Genomic DNA, 27117 nt, shown 5'->3' with positions numbered 1-27117 from the left:
CTCTTTCTTTCATTCTCATTGTCTTTAAATTGAATCAGTCCTTCTCCATCTAACAGGTCTCTCAGACTGAATGCAGTGTTCATATCTGGGGCTGAATTTATAGTAGCTGGCTATAAATAAAAGGAACAGGGCTTCAGGAGCCCAGGGAGGGGTCACAAATCAGCCAGGTTTTGCCCCACACAGCACAAAAGGTTAGAAGTGGTTAGTGCACTGTCTTGTCTTGGAGTGGAACCTCTTACCTCAACAGAGCCTTTAAGGTGTCCCCTAGGCACACAAATGTGACTACATCTATCCATTATCAGACTTGCTCAGATCTGTTTGTGGTTATAGAAAAAATTATTACAAAAAGCACTATCACTGTGCGTGTTTTTTTTTAAACTTGTCGTGGACTTGGCAGTTGTTTAAAAGCTGGAGGTGGAATCAGTTGTTTTAATAATTATGGATAAGTTTTTTTTATTATTGGAGTGCATGGACTGAAATATAATCAATATTATTTGGGAAAGAACACTGATGCACAACTGATTGCAGGCAGACATATGGGGTGACAAAGTTGAGCAAGTGAGTAGTATCAAGATGGTGTCACATGATGGAAGAAGTAAAGGGAAAAAATAGCATACTGACTGCAGCAAAATGAGTCTAGTATTTCCGTTTCAAGTTTAGAGTTTAATTTTTTAACCTTGTGCCTGTCATGTAATGATTATCATAACATTTTGAAAGTGAAGGGTATCATTACATTCAACAATGCAGATGATAACATATACAGTGGAACAAGGTCCTTGTTTGCTGTATACATCTCAGAACATAAATCCCAGATAACTAACAGAAACCCATCTATAAATAGCAGCCTAATAAAATACATTATGACTCACATGCAGAGCCAAATAAAAGCTGTCTGAAATAATACATTACATTGCCCACTTTTAATTTTTGCCTTTTTTTCTAGTGTTTTTATTTTGTGGCACTACAGTCAAATCTTTGTAGCCTGGCTAAATTTGAAACTCTACCACTTCTTCACCTTACCTTTTGACTTAATCTGATAAAAACCTTTTATTATGTTACCTGCTTCTGACTCTATAAATAAAGCTGATTTCCAGCCATTCATTACACAAACAGCCCTTTCTGAAAACTTGGTGGGGTTATCCCATGCTTGATAAGTAGGGTAAGTACTTCTGGTATTTCAGTGTATCATCATTTGGGTTTTGAATGTGATGAGTATTCCAACTAGTGGAGAGAAGGGATTCAACAGAGCTATAATGTGACTGTAACTGAAGTAACATTGTAAATGGGGCGGATGTCTGTATCTAAATGAGTTGCAATACTCTGATAGCCCAGTGTGGGATTTTCAATGTGAAACTGCAGTAGTATAATTTAGATGTGATAATTGTTTGAAGTAGAAGATGTATATAGAATGTGGTCAGGTATGAAAACAGAGGGCTGGCTTTCCATTCAGGGCTGTTTTCTGTCCTATATCTGATGTTGCTAGCGTGGCTTATAATCGCCTACAACCCTTAATTACACAAACTAGGTTTGAAAACAAATACTTGTTATTTAACAAAAGTTTTGCAAGGTCACAGTACAGTAAAAGGTTGGCTGGAATGTGACATTTTAGAGAGCCTAGGCACTAGGTGATTTTCTTTTGCATTACCGGACAAATGTTGTAGAACATCCCTAGTTTTCTACTTTTTATTGAAACTTAGGCAGTTCAAGTCAAGTGAATAATCTGAAATGTTACAAAGTTAAATAGTAAATTGCTAGAGGTTTAAAAGAAATACAAGGTTACTAAAAACGGAAAAATAATGTAATTTTCAGAGTTAATTTAAAAACCCTTTAAACTCATAATGAGATAACAGCTTACATCTTTTCTAAACCAATGGAGATTAATTAATCCTTGAGAGTTAATGCAAAAAGTTCCTGCAGGTGTACCATCTTTTGCTGATTACTTACAAATCTTCTATCTGTATGTAGGTAGAGTCAGAAAAAAACTATTTTGCTACTTCCTCTGAAACCTTATTTGGATAATGTGGTACCATATATTGCTATCATAATGGCATGATAAAAAAGGCAATTAACAAAGGAAGATAGACCATTATTTCTCTGAAAAGTGCAGGTCAAAATTTTAAAGACCTTATAAAGAAAGCCAAGGTGTCAGTGAGTACATTTTCCTATACCATCAAAAAGAACTTGGAAACTGAAGAAAACTTTGATAGGGACAGGTCTAGCAGAACCATAGCCACAACAGAATCAAAGGACATATTTCTGAGAAACAGCAGGGTGTATGATAGATGCCTTATAGGACAACAGCTTCAAGCACAGCTAAACAGCTGTGCGGTATCCATATCCCCAATGATTACTTTGTTCTATGTTTTTAATTTCAGACTATAATGAGATTGATGGTGGTTCCTGTCCCAGTCAAGCCTCTTTTTCTTATTTTGTAAATTTAGTAATGACTTTCTTACTGCCACTCAACCTGTCAATCTTGCAGCCCAAAATCTTCTCTTCACAGTTGAAAGCGACACTTGCTAACTTCATTCACTTTCCTATGAGGCACATATCCAGCAAGCTGTTGACCCTCATAATCCTGTCTTCTGATTCAGTTGTGGCTTTTGTACCGATCAGAGATTCCTGTATTTTCCAAGTTCCTTTGGACTGTGTAAGAAGCTGTACTCACTGACACCTTGGCTTTCCATGCAATTTCTCTAAAATACCTACCCTTTTATAAAGAGAATTAAATCTATTTTTTTTTTCAGTTAATTTCATAAAATTTGTAATAGGTTAGTTTTTTTTAATAAGTTGTATCTTTTAAGTTAATGATCTGTGTGACCAAGACTTTAACTATATTATAGAGCTCATAAGAGAATAACTACTACTAGTTGTGATTGTGTGCAGGTTTGGATTAGAGATGACAGGCAGTCAATGACACTCTAATGTTGGAGGATGGATGGAAGTTGCTGACATGTATCTGATGGGCTTAAAAGGGTTTAGAAGTAAGAGTTTTACAAGATATTGTGGCCCAAGTTTGACACCACTTTAGGAAAGGGGACCGTTCAATCTTTTCTTCTCCTGAACCTTCAGGTAAACAAGTTAGCTGGAATCACAATATATTTGAATAGAATGATGCATTCTGGAGTGTAAATAGACATGCAAATGCTAGGAATTCTGGGAAAATAGGTAAATGAAAAACCAAAAATTATGAAGTAGTGTTAGAATGTTTATGTTTAAACTAAAATAAACAAACCAGTGTGTATTTACTTGAAAGTATATGTAAAATTGGGGCTTTTGGGGACTTTGTTGTTTCAGAAATAGTTTAAAATAACTTAAAATTGACAAATTTGCAAAACCAAGTCATCTGATTTATCACTAATGTCACTTACTAAAAATAGCCATCAAGCCATGGTATAAAAAATATAGCTATTAAGAGAGGCAGATACTGTACAGCTGTTAAGAAAGGCAGATACTATGAAGCTTTTTAAAATGGAGAGATGCCATGCAGCTTCTAATATAAGAAATGAGAATGCATTGGTAGGATAGAGGGAAAGAGAGGAGGGTCTATGCATTCTGAAGCTGCTCTAAACCATCATGCTGTCTGAGGAGCAAAAGTGTGGCACCATCTAAATTGCACCACAACAAAGAAGAGTAGAAGAATGGCTGCTCAATGAAGGGGCATACTTTTCAGGAACACCTTAGTTGAATATGAAGAATGGATTCTTTAAATTACATACACATATTTATCTCCTGGTTATACTAAATCAAAGCTTGCTTTTATGGACATTCATTTGAATCCTTCTGGTTGAATGCTCTCTTCTACCTTTGACTTCTAGTTTTTAATGAATGCTTTTTCTGCAAATAATTATAAATAATTATTACATTAAAGTTTGAATACTACCTCACTGAAACTTGCCTTGTGCATTGAGATAATTTGCTCCTGTATGCTTTTTTAAGTGATTTGTTATTTGTTTAGCTCTTTCAATAGTAGCAAAAAAGAAAACGAAAGATAAAGGTACCCTGGCAGAAGAACCTCCTGGCTGTATTGAAGTATGTCTAGCATGGTTGTTCAGATGTAAGCTGTGCTTGTTCTGTTAGAATTGTGCAGCCCTTTCAGGGGTAATGATGAGGTTCCCAGCCTCTGGGCCCTGCTAAGGCAATGAAGTTAAGGTAGCTAACCTCAGCCATGCTGCTGTTTGATTTATGTAGCCCTTTCAAAGGTAACAACCTGGGAAGTCCCAGCAGGTGTGCAGCTCTTGAACTGGCTCTTGGCATTTGCCAAGGTATTGTGAAGTGCAGTCTGCAGGGGAAGTCACCCAGGAGCAACAATTAGCCCTCTGCCTCTTTTGAGGTATGAGAATATCAAATAAGTGCAGGGTGTGCATATAAATCAAGGCTAATAATTAAGGCATTTCTAGTGTTAACTTGTCCACCAATAAAACAAGAACCATAGAGGTTAAAATACCTTTTGTGAACACTTACACGACAAACCACTGTTAAGGATTATAATGGTCTGCCTTTCTTACTATGCTAATTGCCTTTCTCTCAACATTATAATATCAATAGACAGTGCAATATTTTCTAAATAATGTTTCAGAGGGTACAGCAACACAGTTTGTTATAACAGTGCATTTATTCAGTCAGGGAGTTTATACAGGGTAGGATTCAAAAGTAATGAGCCTCATTTTGTTCTGACGCGAACGTACCTCGCCGCGCGCCCCACTTGCCAGCGACGGCGACGGTGGGTGTTGGCTTCACAACGCAACGGAGCTAAGCTTGGAGCGGTAGGATCGGCCTTGACGGGAACCCCTGTGCGGTAGTGCGTTACACGGCGGAATGGAAAGTTCGTTAGAGCAACGGTACGCGTTGAAGACGGAGACCATGCTCATTGCCTTCTTCGGAGTGAAGGGGATCATCCACTATGAGTTTGTCCCGCAAGGACAGACCGTGAATGCTGCTTACTACTTTGAAGTCCTGAAAAGGCTGAAAAGAAGCATTGAGCGCAAGCGAAGGGACATCAAGGACAGCTGGAAGCTTCACCACGATAACGCCTTCATCGTGAGCGCCTAACTGGCCCGGGTGAACGTTCCGGTGGTCCCCCAGCCTCCCTACAGTCCGGATGTGTCGCCTTCTGACTTCTTCTTGTTTCCGCGCTTAAAATCAGCGCTGAAAGAATAACGCTTCGACTCGATCGAGGACATCCAAGCAAATGTCAAGGCAGCCCTTGCAGCCATCCCGGAACAGGCCTACGTGGACGCCTTCGAGTCATGGAAAAGCCGCCTACAAAAGTGTATTGATGCAGGAGGTGCCTATTTTGAAGACTATTAATTAGTTGTACCGATTTGCTCAATAAATTTGTCTTTTTGAACAAATGCTCATTACTTTTGAATCCTACCCCTGTAAGTCATTAACAAAAGTTGGGACATCTGTAGGAATTGTTTGCCTGAACATTCAAGGCTTAAAGTGACTTCTATTGCTGCAGAAATGTTGTAAGTGGTTAACCCATTACTCGTTCCCTCAAAAAAGCCTTTTTGCATAACTCTGTGAATTACATCATGTTTCAGTTTTTGGTAACCTAAACCTTTATCTGCTTGAGTTTCAAGAAAAACTGGAAAAATATAGGGTGTTCTAAAACTTTTGGCGAGTAGTGTATTTATGTGAAGATTCACAGATGAAAAAATAATGTAGGTGATAATGAGGCAGAAAGATTTGTTATTAAAGGAAAAGCAGTTGGGGTGGGAAATAAGCGTGGACAAGGATGACCTAGCAATGGCATAATTCTCTGCAGCAGTCAGAAGAATCTAGTGGTTCACTGTGCAGAAGTGCACAAACACGTCTAGGCAAACTTGGATGGATATTAAGGAGGTATCATTAGTTGGCTGGTTCACTTCCATGACAGCTTGGAGAGCAGTCTTACTACAACCACCCACTTTCAAGCTGCATTGATTGCCATTAAAATTATTCTGAAAATATACACAACAAAATTGTTTGTATAAATATTGAATACTTTTGGAGAGTTATGACAAAAGAGGGACAGACAAGCTCCAAAAATATGTTAAAAATTGCAGTATTAATATATGCTGTGCATACAAAACATCATTAGTGTTACCTCTTCCATTGTACAGGGTATGTCTGATCTTAATGTCAATGTGAAGGAAACTGTGAAAACAATAACTTATGCTCACTCCATCCCCATCCTATGGGTATCAACATTTGAATTGTAAAACATTTTCAGTGAGCGGAGGTGGTCTAGCAAGCTGCTGCAGTGGGTTCGAATGGCAAATCTGACTTTAGTCATACCATGTATAATTGTTGGTGAAATATTTGCAGCATTCAATGTTATATTATTTGTCTGTCAAATAGTAGAAAAGAAGAAATGTATTTTCACTTTGCCTCTTTATTCTGTTGTTTCTATTTTGCACAGGATTTTAGGTACCCAGCTAATGCTACCAAAAGATGATGGTTTTCAGCACTTTCACAGAAGAAATACATCTGAAGAGACATCCTCTCAAAGATGCCTTGATAATGTTTCTGATATAAAAGAGTAAGTTCATTAGGCATAATTAGATTAAAATTCTGTTTTTTAAAATACAAACAGATCTACCAAATTGTTTTCTATTTCTATTTTCAGTCAAAAACAAAGAAATGAAATGTTTTAATAGAACTTTAAAAGTCAAAACCCAAAAGGAGACCTGTTCAACATTTAGTCCTGCATTACAAGTTTAAAGTAGACTTAATTGTCTCATAGCTGTTATACTCATTTTGGTATTTGACTAAATTATTCAATTTTAACATTATTTTGTTTACATTTTTGTTGCCATTTTTATTCATTATTTTGAATCACAGGGGCTGGTATGGCATTTTTTCTTGATAATGACGTCATGGTTGCTACCACGCAGTTTCCAGAAGTGTTGTATGTGATATATAAAATTGTCGTGGTTCATCTAGGGTTCTTCCAAGGCTCAAGTGTTTTCTCTGTTTATTAATCCTTTTAGTTTTTTTTTTTCTTTTTTTTTTTAATTTGGTGCTGTTTATTATTTTTGTTTGAGAATAGTTTCCTATGATGCACACACTTAGATATATCATCAGTGATGTCTTTTGAATATCATACACCCTCATCTAGGCAACACAGTCAAGTTTATTCACATCTCAGCCTGTATCCAAGTGTCATGTTTCCTTCCCCACTGTTCTCCCCTTTTTAGCTAGACTCACCTGCCTTAGGTGATGGCTGATGGCTCTTTTCCTGTTCAGCCACAGGATAAACCCAGAGCTCCATATGCCAAAGTGAGGGACTGTCCTGCAAAGCCCCTTAAGCCCACCTCAAAGGGCATACACTTTAAACTAAATCCCTGCCTGCAACAATCATCCACCAACTCCATGTGTTTTTCACCCTTCCATTTCTGAGCCTCTTCCATCCACTTTTCCCACAGAACAGTTACTGTTCTTCCAGTGTGATGACCTGCCTTATTTCTTCTGAGATCAGAATGGTCTTGGGCCAAAGTGAAGTCTCAGTTGTGCAAGCTGGACATTTCATCAATAACCAGTCCTGTGGCAAGAAAAACAGGGAGTTTGGCAGTACATGCTTCTCTGTTTCAGCTGCTCTACTGATTTGACAAAGGCAATCCTCTTCACTTGAGGATCGACCTTCTGACTGTCCCTTATCCCCTTGTTGATGGCCTCTGTCATGTAGCTGAGGACTTGGTCAATCTCCAATTATGTTATGGTTATATGTATTCATTTTCTTTGATCTTTGCCCTGCCTCCTGTATGTGGAGCCTAAGAAGGTGGAGTCACCTAATTTTGCAGCTGGGGTACTAGCCCCAGCAGTACTTGAACTGAAGCTGCTGATTTTTTTGATTTTATTTATTAGTTTAGATTTATATTTGTTCTGCTTGAACAAAGTAGAGGATGTTTTACTAAAGATCAGAAGATTAATCATTTGTCTAAATTCTAGGCTAAGTTGGTTATCTTAAAGTCAGAAAAGGTCTTTTGTCAATTCAGAAGCACAATTCTAAATTGGTAGTTGATACGTCCTTACAAATAATTCATTACCAAGAAGTAATAATTGAAATGCAGATTCTAAATCTGATAATAATGATTCAATCTTGGATGATAAGGAAATGTAGTGCTGATCTTTTATCCCATCACAAAGGTGATATCACACACTGCACACTTCCAGTCCAGTTTCTACCCCAATGTAGAAGCAAGTGCACCACAAGAGGTTAGCATTCATAATAAGCAAAAATGAGGAAAAGACATCAAAATATTTTAACTATAAGTAAATGAATCAAAAACAAAAAAAGTAATGTCAGAAATTTATTCATTATCACTCAAAAAATATTAACTATATAAATCTTTCCAAAAGACTGTCTAGAAAACTAACATAAAATAATAACAGGACACAATAATAACACCATTTTTGTGATTTTGTGTTTTGTGTTAATTTCTTTTGGCATGTGCATTTGTTACAATTTACTGTTTATTAGATTTGGTCTTGTTTTGATAATGTTGGATTTTTTTCTCTTTTTTTAAAAACTTTAAAATAAAAATTCTTTAGATATAAAGAAACTGTATTTTGTTTGTCCCTTGGGCCATACATTTTTAGAACACTTTTTCCTCTTCTTCTTAAAAGGCATTTTTAAATTGTTTTAAATTTAAAAGCCTTAGCCCCATTTCAAAGCCAGTGCAGCTGGAAGACTGCTCAATGAGTTGGCCTTATACTGCCTGGAGTGAGGCTAATGCCATAGGCCCTGAGGTTAAGGCAGATTTGGCCTTTTAGTATGTTTTCTTTCTTTCTTTCTTTCTTTCTTTCTTTCTTTCTTTCTTTCTTTCTTTCTTTCTTTCTTTCTTTGAGGCCTGTTCCTTTATTGTTATTTGTTATTGCAGGGGAGGATCATAACAAAAACAAATCGTTAGGCAGCTAGGAATCTTTTGACTTTTTTTTTCTTAGCTTTGACATTTTGTGTTTCAACGTTTGTGTGGTTTGATATCCTGGTTTGGACCGTGCTGGTTTAAGATTATGTTTTTGCTTTGCCCCTTACTTTTTAACTACTGGTCCATTTCACTGTTTATTTTGTATTTTTAAAATGTATAGTATTTACCAAGTTTTTTTTCAGTCTAAAAGAAAAGCTTATAAGGATTTTGTTCAGATTTGTAATTTGCACAGAAAACACTATCTAAAAGCTGAGGTTGTGATCAGCATGTGACTGGAGGTACCACTAGAAGTAGCCTGATTCCAGACGAGGCCCAAAGATGTACCAGTCCTTAAAATCTAATGATTAATATAATGCAGTTTTCAGCAGTACACTTTTAATTTAGGGACACTAATAGACCAACATTAACTCCTCAACTATATTCAACTATTCAAACACATCAGCTCTCTAATAACATCAGAATTATTATAGAAGGAACAGATAAAGCATAGTTGAATTTAAAATAAATTATTACAATTTAACTATAAGCAACATACATGAGGACAGTATTGTTATATATCATAAGTAATCTAAACACATTTCCAAAAAGTTTAAGCAACACTGTACATAAAGTTTTCTTATGCCTGGGTTTACATGTAAGCAGCCTTCAAAGAAGCTCCCAAGAGAAATAACAGGTTTCGTCCTACTGAGAGTCTGAACGTAGGTGTTTCTAGATAAAGAATTACATTTTTCCACAGAACCACATTTCCTTACTAATTTGACCAGTTCAAGTACAGTATAAACTTGTATCATGTAATAATTGTTGCTTTGACATATATTTAAAATGCAATAATTCCTTCCACAAGACACAGTTTCTTCACTGATCTCACAACATCTATTGTAGCATCTTACTACCTCCACGAAAGGGAAGATTATCTTGATTCTTTCTTGAGGCAGTTCTCCAGGTTAAAGACTCAATCTAGAGAAGCAAAGGCACAGAAGCAGCAGTTCAAATGAGAAAGCAGTCATTTACTGCTATTACTGGAGCATTTTGAGGATCCTTATCACCCACCTGAAACTTTTTAAAATTCTCTCACCTCTCTCAAGCAAAACTGAAATGAAACTTCAACAGGCTCCTTCGAAAAATAGCATGGTATGGATTAAAGCAGCAGTATTCTGGTCAAATATATATTTAATTAAGACACATTTCATTTGTAATTGGATCCTTTGAAGTATGGTAACCTAATACCATAAGGAACAACTCAATGCTCAGCTAATAAGACAGTATCATATTTTAGCAAGTTTTACTGTATTAAGTTATTCTTTTGGTATCACAGTGAACTAATTATATGGTTATAGTAGCAAAAATAGTTATGTAAAACATACTGTGGGCCAGATGGGTCAGGTAGGTATTCAGTAGTAATATGATACAAGTAAAATGCTGTTCCATGTCACTTCTTTTAGATTTAATGAGGTAGAATTTCTTCAGGTTACTTTTTTAAAGTGTCATGATTATGCAAGTTACTATTGAAAGAAAAAAAAATCTGCACTGCTTTCTACCCTTACAATGGCAGCTCTAGAATTTGCAGCAATTATACTGTTTTGAAACTAACAGATTATTTTTTTCTGCATTTTTCGAGGTTAAAAAAAAGATAAGGTAATAGAAAATTTTGATGTAATGTTATAAATATTTTTCGTTTTTATCATTCTATTAGAATGTGTCTCTCTGGCCAAAGACTGGAACCATCTTTATCTCCTGTCCACAGTGCACTGATCTCTGCCAAAGGCTTATTTTCATCAGATACATCAGTTTATTCTTTCTTGGAAGAAGAGATTTTTGAATCAGATGGAAAAATTGAGGAATATTTTGCTTTTGATTGTAAAGAGATGTAAGTTACTTGAATAATTTTACTGATTAATGATTTTTAATTCGGGCGGCACAGTGGTGCAGTGGGTAGTGCTGCTGCCTCACAGTTAGGAGACCCGGGTTTGCTTCCTGGGTCCTCCCTGTGTGTAGTTTGCATGTTCTCCCTGTGTCTGCATGGGTTTCCTCTGGTTTCCTCCCATGGTCCAAAGACATGCAGGTTAGGTGTATTGGCGATCCCAAATTGTCCCTAGTGTGTGCTTGGTGTGTGTGTGCGCGCGTCGTGCGGTGGGCTGGCACCCTACCCAGGGTTTCTATCCTGCCTTCCACCCTGTGTTGGCTGGGACTGGCTCCAGCAGACCCCAGTAACCCTGTAGTTAGGATATAGCAGGTTGGTAAAATGGATGGATGATTTTTAATCATTATGCAGAATTCATTGCCTGTATTTTGACTTATTGAGGACAGCATCAGTTTAGAACATAACTGCCTCATTGTCTGTCTTGAATAAAGCAGGTTGAGAAAATAAATAAATTGATTTTGAGAAGGTGTTTGTGCTCATTCTCTTTTATAACTCAGCTTAAAAAGTCAGAGTTCTTATTACATAAAAGCAGCCAAACTCTAGCTAGCTTCTTTGTAATTGAAAGTGATTTATTGATTTTATCTTTCATTAATTATTCTGTTTAATTGTTACAGCAGTTTTTGTTTTCTTTTGTTCTTTTTGAATCTTTTAGTTAAACATAAACTATAACTAACTAGTTTTCCAGGATTACAGAGAGTACTGATTAAAGACAAATAAATAGCCTTATACAGTATAGTGCCTTTCAGTAATGATGTAGTGACCACATTTCCAAGTTGTTCTACAAATATAGAGCTATATTGCAGTTGCATAGGTGTTTTAGTAGCTTTCTTAAATAGTGTAGCTTTCACATATCTATATATATATAAAATGGCAAAATGTCCAGTCTCCGTTCCTGGGCGTAATGTTGACCAGTATCCACAAGAGGGCTGGAATACTGTATCTGATGAATGAAGGCAACAAGAAGTAGAAAGAAAGATGAATGTAAGAACTAGAATGTCCGATGAACAAAGGTACCAAGTCGCACAAAGAAAGAGGAGCATAAGGGCTAGTATAGCTGGTGAAAAGAGGTCCCTAAAGGCACAACGTGATTGAAACAGATAGACTTGCCATTGTAACATTGTGCCAGTTTTACTAAATGGGCATTTTGCTGTGCTAGTGCACTTTTATTTAGAGAATGGTCTCTTCTAAACTGACAGTTGTGCAATGTTTTATTCCTTTCTGTGTAATTCATGTTCTTTTAAACTTTGATATTTCCTTGTACTTTTTTATGATTTGTTCTTTTTGACAATGCTATGCCCAAATAGCTCTGCACATTTCTTTTACTTCATTATATGAGTTTGGTAAGAATATTTAATTCCAGATAGAAATGTTTTTTATTCTAACTAGTATGAAATGATATACAGTAATGTACACAGATTTAGTGCATGTGATTATCTGAGTTATAAAAACATGTATGTGAATTGTATCTAATAGAAACTGGTAAAGGGACGTATGTATGCAAACATTTGTTAGTTTTCTTTTTAAATTAATTTAGAATTATCTCCTTATTTCTTCCAAACTGACATCATTGAGTTTTTTTGCTAATCAATGTATTTCCATTTAAGATTCCATATTATAATTAAATTATGCATGAAAGTCCTTATGCAATACTTTTGTATTAATAGTATATAATACTATATAATAATATTAATGCTATATTATAGAATTATATTAATACTCTATAATTAATACTATAAATACCAATAATACTAATTACAAAATAATACTAACTAATTACTAAGTACTGTACTATTAATATTATATAATATTATTAATACTATATAATATATAGTATTATTTTTATTATCCCCACTGAGTCCAATATATGCAAAGTACAAAGAATATTATCCACAAATCCTGATAGTTTATCAGTTAATGATTTTAAAAGAAAATTGGTTTGAAATATGTTAAATGAGTTATTTTTCCTTCAGCTTATTTAGTCATCTGCCTCATTTTTTTTTTCTTTGATAGCGAGGATGAGGTGCATGAACTCAAAAGAATCCCTAAGAGGAATAAGCGTGGAGTACCGCCTGTTTCACCACATGCTTGTATCAAAGATGCCGTAACTGCTGAGGTCTTTGATGATGTATGGAGGGAAACAGTTGAGATTCTAGAAGAACTCATAAGGAAACACTGGGAAAGTGACCTGCCAGGTATACATTTTAATAATGAGGCTTCAAGAGTGTCTTAGAGTGCTTGTTTATAGAGTATGCTATGCTCTTCCTCTGCATCTAAACCACTTACTATATATTGTTCCTTCCACTAATTATGATTTTCTCTGCATTGTCAAATGAGTACAGAAAGTAACCTTTTTTCCACCTGAATAAATCTTTTTTTTCTGAATGATGAATCTGATGAATCTTGCATCATTCGCTGAGTAGGTTCAGAAGAATTAGGTGTATGCATCATTGGCTTAAAGGGACAAAATAACACATTCCATTAAAGATCAATGACTAAAACTAGCAACTGGAGTTGTGTTTGAGCAACATTTTTTATTTTTTCAAAGGGACATGTATTCTAATAACCATTTAAAAGACCTTTGTGAGACAAAGCATCATTGCAGAGGCCCAAGGTTTATCAGTTTCTTTAGTTATTTGTTTACTAGGGTGTTGTCACATAGTGATTCCAACATACCAAGCAAAGAAAGCACATCCTTGCCTATTCACAATATTTGAACTCATGAGTAAATATGAAGGCAAGCTGACATGGCTTGTCTATATTCTTTATAAATAAGAGCAGATAATACTTACAACATGTAATTTGAAACACATTTTTCAAGATTTGAAACACATTTTTCAAGAGCCAATGAAATCAAACAATACATGGCTTCCAGTATTGAGTCATCAGACTTCTCATTGCATTTTGCAGTCAAAACAGTACAAGATTGTCAACCAGATATATTAAATTAAACATATGAAACTAGATTTTAACAGCAAAAAGTAGTCACAAAAGTAGTCACAGGATGTTTAAGTATGGGTCAGTTTATGATATTGTATTAATTTGTATAAATGTCCTCAACTGCCTTTAAGTATTTAATCAATCTTAAGTGGATAATGTAATCAGGTGAACCTTATGAATTAGAGAATAAATAGTAACTAAGTCATAATTCTATAAGGCAGTTTAAGACTGAAGATACAGTACATTGAAGATATCTATGGTGAATTGCTATATTGATACAGTGAATATCCCAGATGAGTATTTACTGTAATTTGTTTGAAGGTAAGTTCAACATGTTGATTAAGCTATTAATTATCTTTGAAGGAGATATGTTTGTCTACCTGGTCCTGAAGAAGGAGAGTAAATTTCGAAAATCGTCTGCCAAAGAAAAGACTTAATTGGATGTTAATGACTGGATACAGATTTTAGCTCCCTTTTAATATCTATTTAGAAGACCATTATGCACTGTTATGTTCTCAATACACAATGAGAATTTTGAGGACCAATATTGAATGCTTTATAGGTTGAATGTATTGTTTTTTTTTGTTGGTAATGACAAATGAGTTTCAGTTTACTTGTTTTTAATATACTGAGCTGTTTTATTGTACTTGGTGTTGTTAATACTGCAGCAGGTTTCTTTAATGATATGGATACTGGTATGTTATTTATTTTATTGTTTATCATTTAAATGGCTAACCATTACAAAATAAGCAAAGGAAATACACTGAAATCTTGAATTTTTTTAAATTATTATTATTGTTATTGTTATTATTATTGCAGTTTAGCAAGCTCCATCTTTCATTTAATCCCATGTATGTTAAATACTTTTAGCCAACAGAATAATAAAAAAAGCTTTCAAATTTTCCTTAGTATAAAAAGGGCAGGACTTTAGAGAGATGCTACTTGTAAGCTATAATTTGAAATTGCCGAAATCTATATATATAAAAGTCAATGTATGTGTGTATGTATGTATGTATGTATGTTCCAGCATCACTTCCAAACGGCTGGAGCGATTTTCATAAAACTTGGTACACATGTTTCTCATTGGTCGACTAAAAATACTGTAGGGTGAAATCAACCCTAACCCATCCGCTTCTGGGTAGGGTGGGGGGTGATCTTGCAGTCTTGTATGCTTGTTAACATCCAGCTGACACTCGACACAGCTGCCAGCATTCTTTATGTTTGAGCACCACCACGCCCCTGTTGCGTTGGGTGAGAACATATATACAAGACTGCAAGACAAGCACATTAGTGAGTCTTCATTGTTTGTTAATTTATTTTTATTTTTAAAGTTGTGTTTTTTTTTTAAATTATATTTTTCTCAAACAATTAAAAAAAAAACACTTTAATTTTCTCCCGGGCAACGCTGGGTATTTCAGCTAGTTATCAATAAATTAGAATGTATAACTAAAGTACTGCATATCTAAAACATATTACAAAGAAGGAAAAAATACAGTCACTACAGTAATTGCAGATTTCACTGACCCTGTACTCCTGTACCTCATTATAATAAAAATTAAATGCAAGACCCTGTTAGCACAGTGACTTCCATAAGCCATATACATTAATCTCTAAAGCTTGAAATCACCCTGAAATGTTCATGTTTCTAGTAGAAATTCATACATTTTCATTAAAGTACCATTACATTGATTTAAACGTATAGACAAGACATTGAAATTGCAAATGGCTACAACTACTTTCAATGACTGATTTATAATTCATTATTCACATATGACTGCAATGCCTTATTTTTAGCAGCCAGTACTCAAGTGTCCTAAAGGTGAAGTCTCTTAGCTAATCCTTAATTAATCATGTTTTTTAGAGAAAACTTTGTTATTGTTAGCTCAATTAACACCAGTAAATGTCTTTCTTTTGATTGGAAAGTACTTGCATTACATTCTGGATTCAAAAATGGCCAAACAAACAGCTTTCTGAAGAAACTCAGTAGTCTGTTACTGCTTGATGAAATGAAGGTTATTCCATGGAACAGATTGCCAAGAAACTGAAGATTTCAATCAAAGATGTGCTGTGTCTTCTGAGAAATGGGCAAATTGGATCTAACTAGGACAGAAAAAGAAGCGGAATGCCCAGATGCAAAAGTGAACATGCCAAATACCAGTGTCATCTGCAACAGTTAAAAGATGATTCCAGGATGCTGGCTTTAGAGGCAGAGCTTCAAACAATAAGCCATATGTGAAACTGGCAAATAAACCAAAAAAGTTAAAAGAGGCAAACATTCGGAATCACTTCAGAAATCAACCATCCAGAGCCTGTGTTCCTTTGCCCATTTAAGCTTTTTCTTTTCATCGTGGCAGTGTTGGAACAAAAGCAGTGCCTTGGCTATATTTAAAAATCAATTTAATGGTACATTATGCTTATGTTTAGCTCTTGGAATAATAACCAGATCACTATTAAAAGGTCTAAGGTTATATATAACTTGACATGTAGAGGATCAGGCATTCTAAAATGTAGAAAGGAGCCAGATTATTTAAAGATTTATATGCTTTTAGTAGTATTTTAAAGTTAATTTTAAAAGACATGGGTAACCAATGTAACTGGAGAAATATACTCTGATTTTCTTTTTCTGGTTAAGACTCTTGCTGCTGTATTCTGAACTAATTGTAACTGATTGATGTCTTTCTTAGGTAGTGCTGTTAGGAGTGTGTTACAGTAATCCATTCAGCTAAAAATAAAAAAAAACGTGAATTAATTTCTCAGCATCTTGTATTGTTATAAATTTCCAATGTTCCTTATGTGAAAAAAATGTAGTCCTAGTAATATGGTTAACTAGCTGCATGTGGTCTTCAGGACAAAAAACAACCTGAAGACTCCACAGCAGTTTTACTATAGTGGTGAGCTTGCAGAGGCATTAGCTAAGTGGTCCATAACAGGTCATACCTTGTCTGAGACGGATGTTTAGTCAAGTTCAGCTGCGGCACAAATTGAGTGGAACAGGCTAGAACAGTAAGGTTGCTTATTGTGTGAACATTCAATGTGCATGTACCACAAAGCTGAATTTGTCTGCTTGGGTTGAAGGAGAAGTGACATACATGCAAGAAACAAAGAAAGTCAAAAGTGCATGCACACACCATCTCACCAAGTGCAAGTCTAACTTGTATAAGCTTCTATATCTTCCATAGAATTCACAGCAACTCTTGTGGCTGTGGTTGAGCACGAGCAGAGTGGAATGCTCCCCACACACACACACACACACATCTTTCATAGTGAGAACTGAGATGCATGCAAGTGCCGAAAAAATTTAAAAGCACATGTATGTATCATCTAGTGGCTATGGTTGAGCGTGAGCAGAGTGGACTGCTTCACACACAAACAGCCAGGTATTTCATTTATATATGTCTAATATATGTGCAATTTAAAGTTTAGTTCAGAGTCTATGATTACACTTACATTTTTAGCTCTACCTTCACTTTTAATGCTAAAGGATCATGCTTATTTCTAATACCCTCATTACTTCCATTTTTGCCAACTACTAAGATTTCTGTTTTTTCCTTACTTAAATTGAGAAAGTTACCACTTGATAAAAATGTATCAATTTCTATCAAAAACATGAAAATTTCTGGGTGATTCAAAACTTTTTCAATGTTAATTTATATAGTTATTTCTTTAAAGAGTGATCAAGTAAATAATCTAAAATTCACCTCAATTTAATATGTCAGACTATTAAGATGAGAATTTGCCTTTTTACCTGTATAATAAACTGCATAATTATCTTTACCATGTATTTTTTTCATGTTAAAGGAATAATCTAGTAGTTGCCTACTTCACATATTGTGTGACTGTTAATCATACAGATCCACTTTAAACATACATTAAAACAATATAAATGTGGGTGTAATATTTTTCCTTATTCTTTTAAAGACAACCAGCAATATGTTTATTAGAATTTGTTGATAAGTATCTACAACTTGTAGGAACAGGGAGCAAGACTAATATGAGTGGTACACTTATTATATACTTCACTCCTCACAAATGAGACCTAAGATTAAAATGGAAATCAAAGGTGATGTGCATGCAAAATGACAAAAGTTTTTTTTTTCTTTTTCTTTTTTCTTAATTTTTGTGAACAATTTGTGGTTGGTGTTGTATAAATTACTTGTATATCTTGTTCAATATTTTTTATGAAAAACACTACTGATATTAAAAACACATTCCAATTTGGATGTTATGGTCTACTATAGTAGCTAAACATGTAATACAAGTGGTGATCTCAAATTGAAGAGTTAATAGGTATTGTTGTCAGCGAAATTTAAAGACAATGTAATGAATACTGTAACAGTATCTATTGGAGTAAGCTTCATGCTTTAATCCATCCATCCAAGATAAGATGAACACTTAACACTGAAGCAAATGATAATCTATATATATCTATTGTAAACAAACACAAATGCAATATTCACAAATAAAATAGTTTTATTTTTTAATTTTCTACAATTGTAGTGATAATAATTTATGAGACTTCTAAATGGTATGCTACTAGTAGAGAATAGATTCAAATTTTATATTTGCAGGTAAACCCATATATAATTTCTTCACTCTAAGCAAGGTTATAGGCAGCAGGTAGGTATATAGAATATTGTAAAATGATATTTTTCATCCACTATTACACTTCAGCAGCAATTTCTAAACACTAGAGATGGATACTGCAGTCATTTATAATCTATTTGCATCTTACTGGTTTGTCTGTTATTATGATGATAGTCATTGATTAATTTTTATAAGATGAAAAAACAATAAATACCATTGTGAAGTTAACATTTGTCTGCAGAATTTTTTAAACAATATTTATTCTGAGAAAATATTTCTGTTTATACCAAATGAATGCATAACAACATGATGTAATAGATGCTTTGCATTTTGTCTGCTTTCTCTGTAATTATCAATTTTCCAAAGCAGGTGCATTTCTGTTTAGTTTTCACTGTCATTATATAAACTGCCTACATAAATTACACATTTGTTTAGCGTTAATTTCAAATTTCTGCAGAAAGAATGGTTTTGCTTTCATTGTACTTATTGATACAATGAATCTTAATCCTTTTGTTTAAAGTAATTCGCTAGTTCTTACAGATGATATGACAGTTGCCTTAGTCTGACTTCACTTACCGTGCTAGTAATTAGCATTAGTTCAGATATTCAACTATATACATTACTTTAAATTTCACAAATTTATAAATTTTACTCATAACAGTAAAATGTCAATACCATACATGAAGAGTAATCAAATAAAGACATTAACTATGTCTGTTTTCTGTCTTTGGTTGCAGATGAGGATTCACATATGATAAATGTGGATAGTTCCAATGATAAAATGTTACTCATGCCTGCATCCCAAACTGCAGTGGATGATTTTACAGTATCGCCTTCAAGAAGCTCAGATGCAAGAATAATGTCTTGGTCTAATTTGCTGCCACATCGGGTGAGAATATTTGATGTGCTTTCTATTTTGAGCTTCCTACATGTCCAAATACTTGTTTCTATTTTGTCCTGGACTGTGATCAATATGTTAATGTTTTACATAATTCTTATCATTTAAAGTTCTGTGACTAGACACATTTCTTTCTGATATACATATCCGTTATTTGTACAAAAATATACATTTATGACAGAAAAGCTTCATAATTATAATGGAGAATTGTGACTATTTGTTAAGAGTCATATACAGACATTACCAGACTAATAGGCATGGTTAATGAAAAATTTGGTTCAGTGACTATATGTGGGTTAAAGTGAATTTTAGATTTCTGCAGTTTTATCATTTAATTGTTGAATTACATTTCATATAAAAATATGAGCATTATCCTTTGAATAAAAGTGACATTCAAGAATTTTAACAAGTGTGTTGCACAAAGGTTTGTTCATAATAAAATGACAATTCTTACTTACAAATATTTATTTAAAACTTTTACTTAATTGTATACAATTAAAATAAGATTTAAACATTTACAAATAAAAAAAGAGTGTAGGGGCATAAAAGAATTGGTGGCCAGGGAATCTGATGAGCTGGGCTTCACTTTACTGATGAGCTGACTCATAAAGTAGAGGTGAAAGTAAACCAGAGTCCCCAGAGGAAAACAATGTAGTCAGGAGAAAATGTACAAATTCCACACTGAAACAGCTGTATTTGAATCCAGTATTCTGAAACTGTAAGACAGCCTGCTAAATTGTGCGTCATGCAACCATATCTGTTGAATTCTAAATGGCAAACAAAACTCACAATCTAAGCAGCATTGCTGACAAACAGACTAACCAAACCTCTCTGTCATATTTATTTCTTGATCTAAACCATACAATATTTATTTAAATATGGATTTGTCTAACTCAACTAGTAATGTGCAAACAAAGCTGAGACAGGGAAATGACACTTACCAGTGACATCATTAGTTTATTGATCACAATGAAAAAATAAATAAAAAGTACATTAAAATCATAATTCTCACGCATAAAAGTACCAATGTTAGTGTGAAACAGTGATTAAATGTGATTAGAATCTGGCTACAGTGAAATGGAGTATTGTAAGTGAAGGACTGTGTCAGCAACCCATAACTAATTTTTTTTTGTTAAAATGTGTTTTATGGAATGTTATCTTAATACATTTTGCATTGAAATGTATATAACATCTGTTTTGAAAAAAAACAAAAACAAAACAAATATTTTATATCTATTTCTTTAATACTGTTAATGGTTTTACAGGCCTCTAGAATACAAAGTGCTTTCAACAGTAATTTAAATGGAGTTATGACAATTCAAGCCAAACCACTGCAGCACAGATATTCTGGGTTACCGGAAAAGACTCAGTAAGTAACTTTTTATGGAAATAGTTTTGCTTATATTTTTAAAGATGCGGGACAACATTGATGTATAAAGGCTCATATGAAGACATACTGACTTACAATCTACACTGTTGTACAGTTTCATGGAAAAGATTTTGCATATTAGGTCACATCTTTTAGTTGTCTATAGAAGCGTATATAAAAAGAGTTAAAGAAAGAAAAAGGCACTAAATGTTGGTACGTCTGTAATTTGTAGTATGTGAAAGGTTATCAAATATGGAGCCTTTAGGTACACCAGAGATATTATACTTAGTCCGACACTTTTTTGACTACTGGGCTACTACAGTACTACTTGGTACTGGACATCCATATTAACTAACTGCACGTTTTGAAATTAACTCGATGCAACATTCGTCCTTAATCACTATTATAATTTATTGTTTTTTGTTATACTGCTAGCTTGCCAATTGTCTTCCCCATTCAGAATAATTCCATTTTGCAATTTCTGAAAAAAATTATTTCAATTAACAGGAGTCTGTCCAGCTCTTCTGAAAAATATGTTATATTTCTTGGGAAGAACTGGTCTTTCTCAACCCCAAGAAAGATTTTTGTTCTCCAATCTTTTTCACCTATTAAATGTTTTTCCTTATGTAATTACATAATGGAAATAATTGTATTTAGTTTCCTATTTGAGGATGGCTTTCTTATTTTGGCATTGATGCATTGCTGTCCCACTCTTCTTCTTCAAATGAAATTGAAATCTAAGCTTATTTGTGGTTGATGGTTAATCAGTAAAATTTCACACACAACTGGGACAAGTTATCGTTGAGTTGTAGTTCAGTTCTGAAAGTCATAAACTACTCTCACAAAACTGCTTTCAGGAGACATCATGCTATCAATGCATTTATCTTCATAATTGGAAATATACAATTACAAAGAACATACCTAAGCAAAGTCTTTTGCTTTTTAACCAATTTTTCACAATATGATCCAAGTGATTAATAACTATGCATTTGTAATTTGGAAATGTTTTCTGACTAAAATGTTAAAGGATGAACAACTAAAAATTGCAGAGATGATGCAGAAGGCAACATACATCTTTATAGTATCTTTACACATTCTTAGTTACTCAGACCTGGATTATTACCATCATTTTAGAAATACAGTATTATCATAAAACCAGTAACGGCAGACTGCATGATAACATGCAGTTAATATGCTTGACTTATAGTTTTCATACTCTTTCTCTGTACGTTTAGCATTCATTTGCTCAGAGTTTGATGCGCTTGCTGCTTCGTGAACAGCTCTTGTTTTCTCCACCCTAGCAGCCCACTTCTTCTCTTCTTCTGTCGGCATCTTTTCGCGTTAAAACTGATTAAGTCAGTTATTGTGTTGTAATTACTTAGTACGTTTTTCTTAATTTTTCACTTAAGCTGGCACTTAAGTGTTCAATCTACCTCAAGAATAATTTAAGATGTGAAGAGGCAGAGGAAGTGATGGCGAAGGTGGTAGGGATGAGAACGGTTCCCATACACATGCACTGCACAGCTGCCCTGCTGCCCACTGCCAAGAGTTGATTCTACAATAAAATAAAATAAAAATAAAAAGAGTGATAAAAATCATCACCCCGAAGACAGAAGAGGTCACGTAGTATATGTGTACCAAATTTCAGGTCAATACGTCAAATGGTTTGCGAGCTACAGGTGATTTGAAATCCTGGACAGACAAATGGACAGCCACGGTAGCGTATTATATAAGAAGATAATAAATCCTTCAGGTATGCCGCCCTTTGTTACCATCACCATTATCATGTAATACACTGTCTTTAATTGGCATGTCACTGTATAAAATTCAGCCCTGTAACTGACTTGCAGTTCATCTAAGCTTAGTTCCAGACTTGCAACTGCTGTGACTGGAATAAGGTTCATCTCCCTTAGTAATCTTGAACTATAAAAGTAAGTTTAGCCATTTAAAACATGAGAAAAAGAGAAAGGAAAACTCACATTGACAGAGAAAGCCTTACCCTGAAAGTTTGTTTGGGCTAGATGGTCTTACACTCTTTATATCTTACCCCTTAAAATATAGCATTTTGCTCAAGAACTTTGCACACCTCTGCCTTATCAGACACTTAGCCATGACTGATGCGGGACCCACATTTGATAAATAGATAAGCTGAAGTAGGTATATATAATCTAAAAGCAACCATCAATGTGTGAGTAGGATGGAGCCTCTGCACCTTATCAGCTACATGCTTAAATATTATGTCTGTCATATATCACCACACATTTGATAACTGACAGCTTTTAATGTATGTAGCAATTGCATGTTTGCTCTGTGCCACACTATAATGTGGTAAGCACTGCCCATATCCATATATGTGGGTGCAGTGAATCAGGCAACAAAAAAGGAAATACAAATTTATTCTACTGGTGCAGAGAAGCTGGTGTTCAGAGCACATGAATTAAGTAGTTTAGAACTATAGAACTATAGTTTTCTATGGACAAATAACTGGGAGCCTCTTAGGCAAAGGTCAAGAGTGGGCACTATGCATTGTTTCATTTGAGAAGCCCAAAATTCATTTGTATCAGTTATTCAGTAAAAGGCAATCCTTTTTTAAATGATGGTAGGCTTAATTGAAGCTCAATTTATGTATTTTGTGGTAACAAAGATAAACCCTGTTTTATTCATACAATCAAAATTAATTCTTGCTATATCAATAAATGGTTATGTTAAGCATACTTTGTTGGTTTCTTCAGGTTTGCACTTTCTTTTTGTAATTATACTACACTGCAAAAAGCACAGTGTACTAATATGTTAAATGATGCAGTATATTTACTAATTTATAAATTAGCTATCTCCTGAGCTCCTTTACATTTTAGTAAATCTGTAAATTTATTTTTGTAATATTTTTTGTGAACATTATTGATAATTAGGTTGGGCAGTGTATTTATATTTTCCTATGGCATGTGTTATAACAATCATATTCCATTTTTATAGATCTGAAATAGAAGACAAGGCAACCAGTAATTTCAGCTCTTCATGCAGTCGAATAAGTCGACTCAACAACAGTATTCTTTCTTCATCAAAGATGCCAAACACAATTTTCCGCAAACCTCCTTCTCAGCGGAAACTTCCAGCACTCAGCTCTGATGCCTTGCGATTAAAGACAGTTAGTGATGAAGTTCTGAGAGGAATTAAAATGCAAGTATTATCACAAAGTTTATTCTACAATGGATTTATTGAACAATTAAGTTCACAAAGTATAATCAGTTTCTAATATAGTGAATATTCACATGACACTTTCCGGTAATGAGGCAAAAAGATATTTTAGGAGTTAAGAGAAATATATCAGAAATTGAGGGATGAAATAATACAAGATGGGTGTCATTTGTTTCCCTATATACCCATTATGCTGTGGACTACTGGTAGTACTTTAAACACCAGATAGGACAGAGTATCAAAGTATACTGATTTGGGCTTTAAACATGTCAAACTAAAGTTTAACATCTGGACACAATTAAAAAAATTAAGATCTCTGAAATACAAGTTGGGCAGTTCAGTGTACAGTCTTACTGTCTCACAGCTCTTGCACTCTAGTTCGGTTCCCAGTTATGGTAGCTTATACGTGGAATTTTTGCTTTCTTCCTGTGTTTGCATGAGATTCCTCCCATAGTGTAAATACATCTTAGAAGACAATCTGATAATCCCAAAGTAACTTTACATTGTCAAAATGAGTTGGTGTGTGAATCAGAGTGTTCCATGATGGCCTGACATCATATGCAAGGTGGGTTCTAGCCTTGTGCAATTTGCTGGATATTTTCCCTTTCTCCAAATATGTTGTTCAAATTTACAAGACTGACCATTTTCTGAATTTAAAGATAAAAGTACCTGACTCTTTTCCAGCCTACAATTTATAATAAATATGCAATAATGGAGCAATCAGCTCACTTTGTATCACCCATATGGAAAAAGTTTCAATGCTGGCCTCTTACTTGACCTAAATAGCACCTTTTCTTTTCCAGTACCTCATGTAAAGCTCCTTCTGGAGCAGTAAATATTCAATAATTGGTTGAACACCACAGAGACCACTGATTTGTCCTTGTTTTTGTTTGTTTGGTTGTTTTTTTTTTAAATTCTGAAATGTTAAGCTCCTTTTTTCTTTTGCAAATTAAGAGCTCACCAGAGAGCTTGTAAAAGCTAGAAGTTGAGATAACCTGTTAGACCTGACAAAGATGGTAGAAGAAAACGTCAAAGTAGAAATTGGTTTAGAACACCAACTCCTTCATATTGTAGTAACTGCTCTCGTACAGTAAGTGAATTGGTTATCTGCATGTTACTCAATCAAAATGTCAAATACTCTGTTCTGCCAAATTCGAAATATAATATAGATAGTAAATGGACCAGGAGACGAGACATAGTCATAAACAAACAAGGTTCGTAACCAAATGTCGGACAGATCGTTTACCAAAGCCAAATCACTAAACAAAGACATACTCACTAAATTAAAGCACTAGAGTCTGTAACCAAAGAGCCTGAATAGATACAAAAAGCACTCACAAAGATTTTGTCGTTCTCCGCAATCCCAATTGGATAACTTGGAACACTTTTGTCATCTGAACCTAGCAACATTGTAGCAATGCTAACAAAATAGCAGTACTCATAATGAATAAAAATTGTCTTTACAAAAGACAAAAAATATTTTAACTATTTCAATTTTTTTTCTTTGATATTAACATTTAATATTGAATTTCCATATGTATAAATGTATAACATGGCAGTTTAGTGCCTTTAGATTTATAATGGAAATGTTCGATTCATTTTTGTATAGCACTTTTCAGAGCACACTTTTCAGGCTCAGGGAACTTGCACAAATCTACAACGTTAATGTAGTAACAGTAAATTGGTAGACCTCACAATATTAACACCAAGTACCATAGCAGGATACCAAGAAGAAAACAATAGAGAGGATTCAGTAGTGGGTCATTGTGATTTCCACACTTGAATATTTGTGCAATTGACTGACAAATGGAATTTCAAATAAGGTATGCTAAACTATTTTTCAGCCTGAATTTAAATTTTAAATCTGTGTCGGCATCGCGTACGCAACCATGCAGATTATTCCATGGCTTTTGGGCCCTGCAGATAAAAGCTTGACCTCACACAGTAGAAGAAAGGCATCTTGAGCTTGGAATGTATATTCCAGTATGTATGCATTGTGAAAATTAACAGCCTTGAAACACAGAAAAAGGTTTGGGGCAGCCACCTGTATACTTAATCCCTGGCTGCAAAATGGTAAATATATGTAAGTTGTGAACAGGTCTGAGTCCAAAACAGAACTGATTACAGAGGGAGGTTGTCAAGGTTTTAAGGCAGGTCGGTGGAAGTTACGTCTTCGGGGCCTGAACCGGAAGTGACATCATCGATCCTCCAAACTGGAAATGACATTATCGGATTCAGGCAGAATTTCCCGTATTTTATCTGCAGGAATATCAGAGGAAAGATTAGTGAACTCCACCACACCCCGGCCTGGCATGGAATTAACTTTGATTGGTCCCTCTAGCTGTCTCCCATGTGCAAGTGTGTGACAGCATTAACAAGTTCAATTAAGCAAGCAGAAACTAAGCCATTTATAATTTTATGTGTAAGAATAAGGAATAAGTTTGCCTCAGTCTTAACCGAAGTGCTGTGTAAACGTTAAGATCAGGAGTTACGAAGTTATAATTCTTACAAGTAATTAAATTAGTGATTCTTGGCAGCAAACGTTTAACTGAAAGCTACAAATGCAGCAACTTCAGCAGCATGTGAATGACACATTGTAATGGTCTATTCTATTCTATTCTAAGGTAATGCATAAATTGTGTTATCAATATCTAAGAAAATATAGTAGTTTTCCTATATTTTTTAAACATGTTTGCATTCTATCAAAACTTACATTGCAAAAGGTTATACTGTATACTGTCAATAAAGCACAAGTTTAAACAAAATATCAGTAGGCTGCTATCCTTTTCATGTTTTAAATATATTATTGAGTGGAATAGATATATTTTCTGTACTTTTTATTTTTACACAATATACAGTTTGCTACTAATTAGTAATCCAATGCTGCCAATTCACCACACAACTAAGTAAATAAAAAAACAGGTTTGCAAAATGAGTGAGTGAATGCATGGATAGACTGATTAACTGATGTTTTACCACAGTCATGAACTTTGATTTATTTGTTGTTTATTTACTAAACTATATTTTAGAAACACTGGTACTGACTACTTATCATCATCATCATCTGCAATGCAAAGCTTGCAGAAAAAGCAGCTACCAACAATCCATTCAGAAACATTGGAACAGAGAATTTTAGTACCAGCATCACGTCACTTACAGGTAAGAGGTTTTTATTATAAAATTGAAACATGTCTCATTTATTAAAAAACATTGTATCTATTTACTATACCCTTCAAAATAAAATACACCATGAAATCACTTTCAATATTGTATTTAGGTGGATGAAGAAAACAATTAA

The 27117-nt window shown here is 34.4% G+C and overlaps 1 protein-coding gene across 1 annotated transcript in view; it reads left to right on the top strand.

Annotated features, from left to right (window-relative positions):
- The window catches only part of fam149a (family with sequence similarity 149 member A), an 87304-nt gene that overhangs the window by 47481 nt on the left and 12706 nt on the right, over positions 1–27117 (top strand). Inside the window, exons 5-11 of the mRNA XM_051928548.1 lie at positions 6407–6526; positions 10609–10782; positions 12847–13028; positions 19095–19246; positions 20521–20624; positions 23598–23805; positions 26847–26978. Of these exons, the coding sequence (XP_051784508.1) occupies positions 6407–6526; positions 10609–10782; positions 12847–13028; positions 19095–19246; positions 20521–20624; positions 23598–23805; positions 26847–26978 (1072 nt within the window). The remainder of the gene's footprint in view (positions 1–6406; positions 6527–10608; positions 10783–12846; positions 13029–19094; positions 19247–20520; positions 20625–23597; positions 23806–26846; positions 26979–27117) is intronic.

This window comes from Erpetoichthys calabaricus, chromosome 5 (assembly GCF_900747795.2).
Source record: "Erpetoichthys calabaricus chromosome 5, fErpCal1.3, whole genome shotgun sequence".
Classification (NCBI taxonomy): domain Eukaryota; kingdom Metazoa; phylum Chordata; class Cladistia; order Polypteriformes; family Polypteridae; genus Erpetoichthys; species Erpetoichthys calabaricus.
The sequence above is the reverse complement of the archived record's forward strand: the minus strand, read 5'-3'. Positions and strand labels throughout refer to the sequence as shown.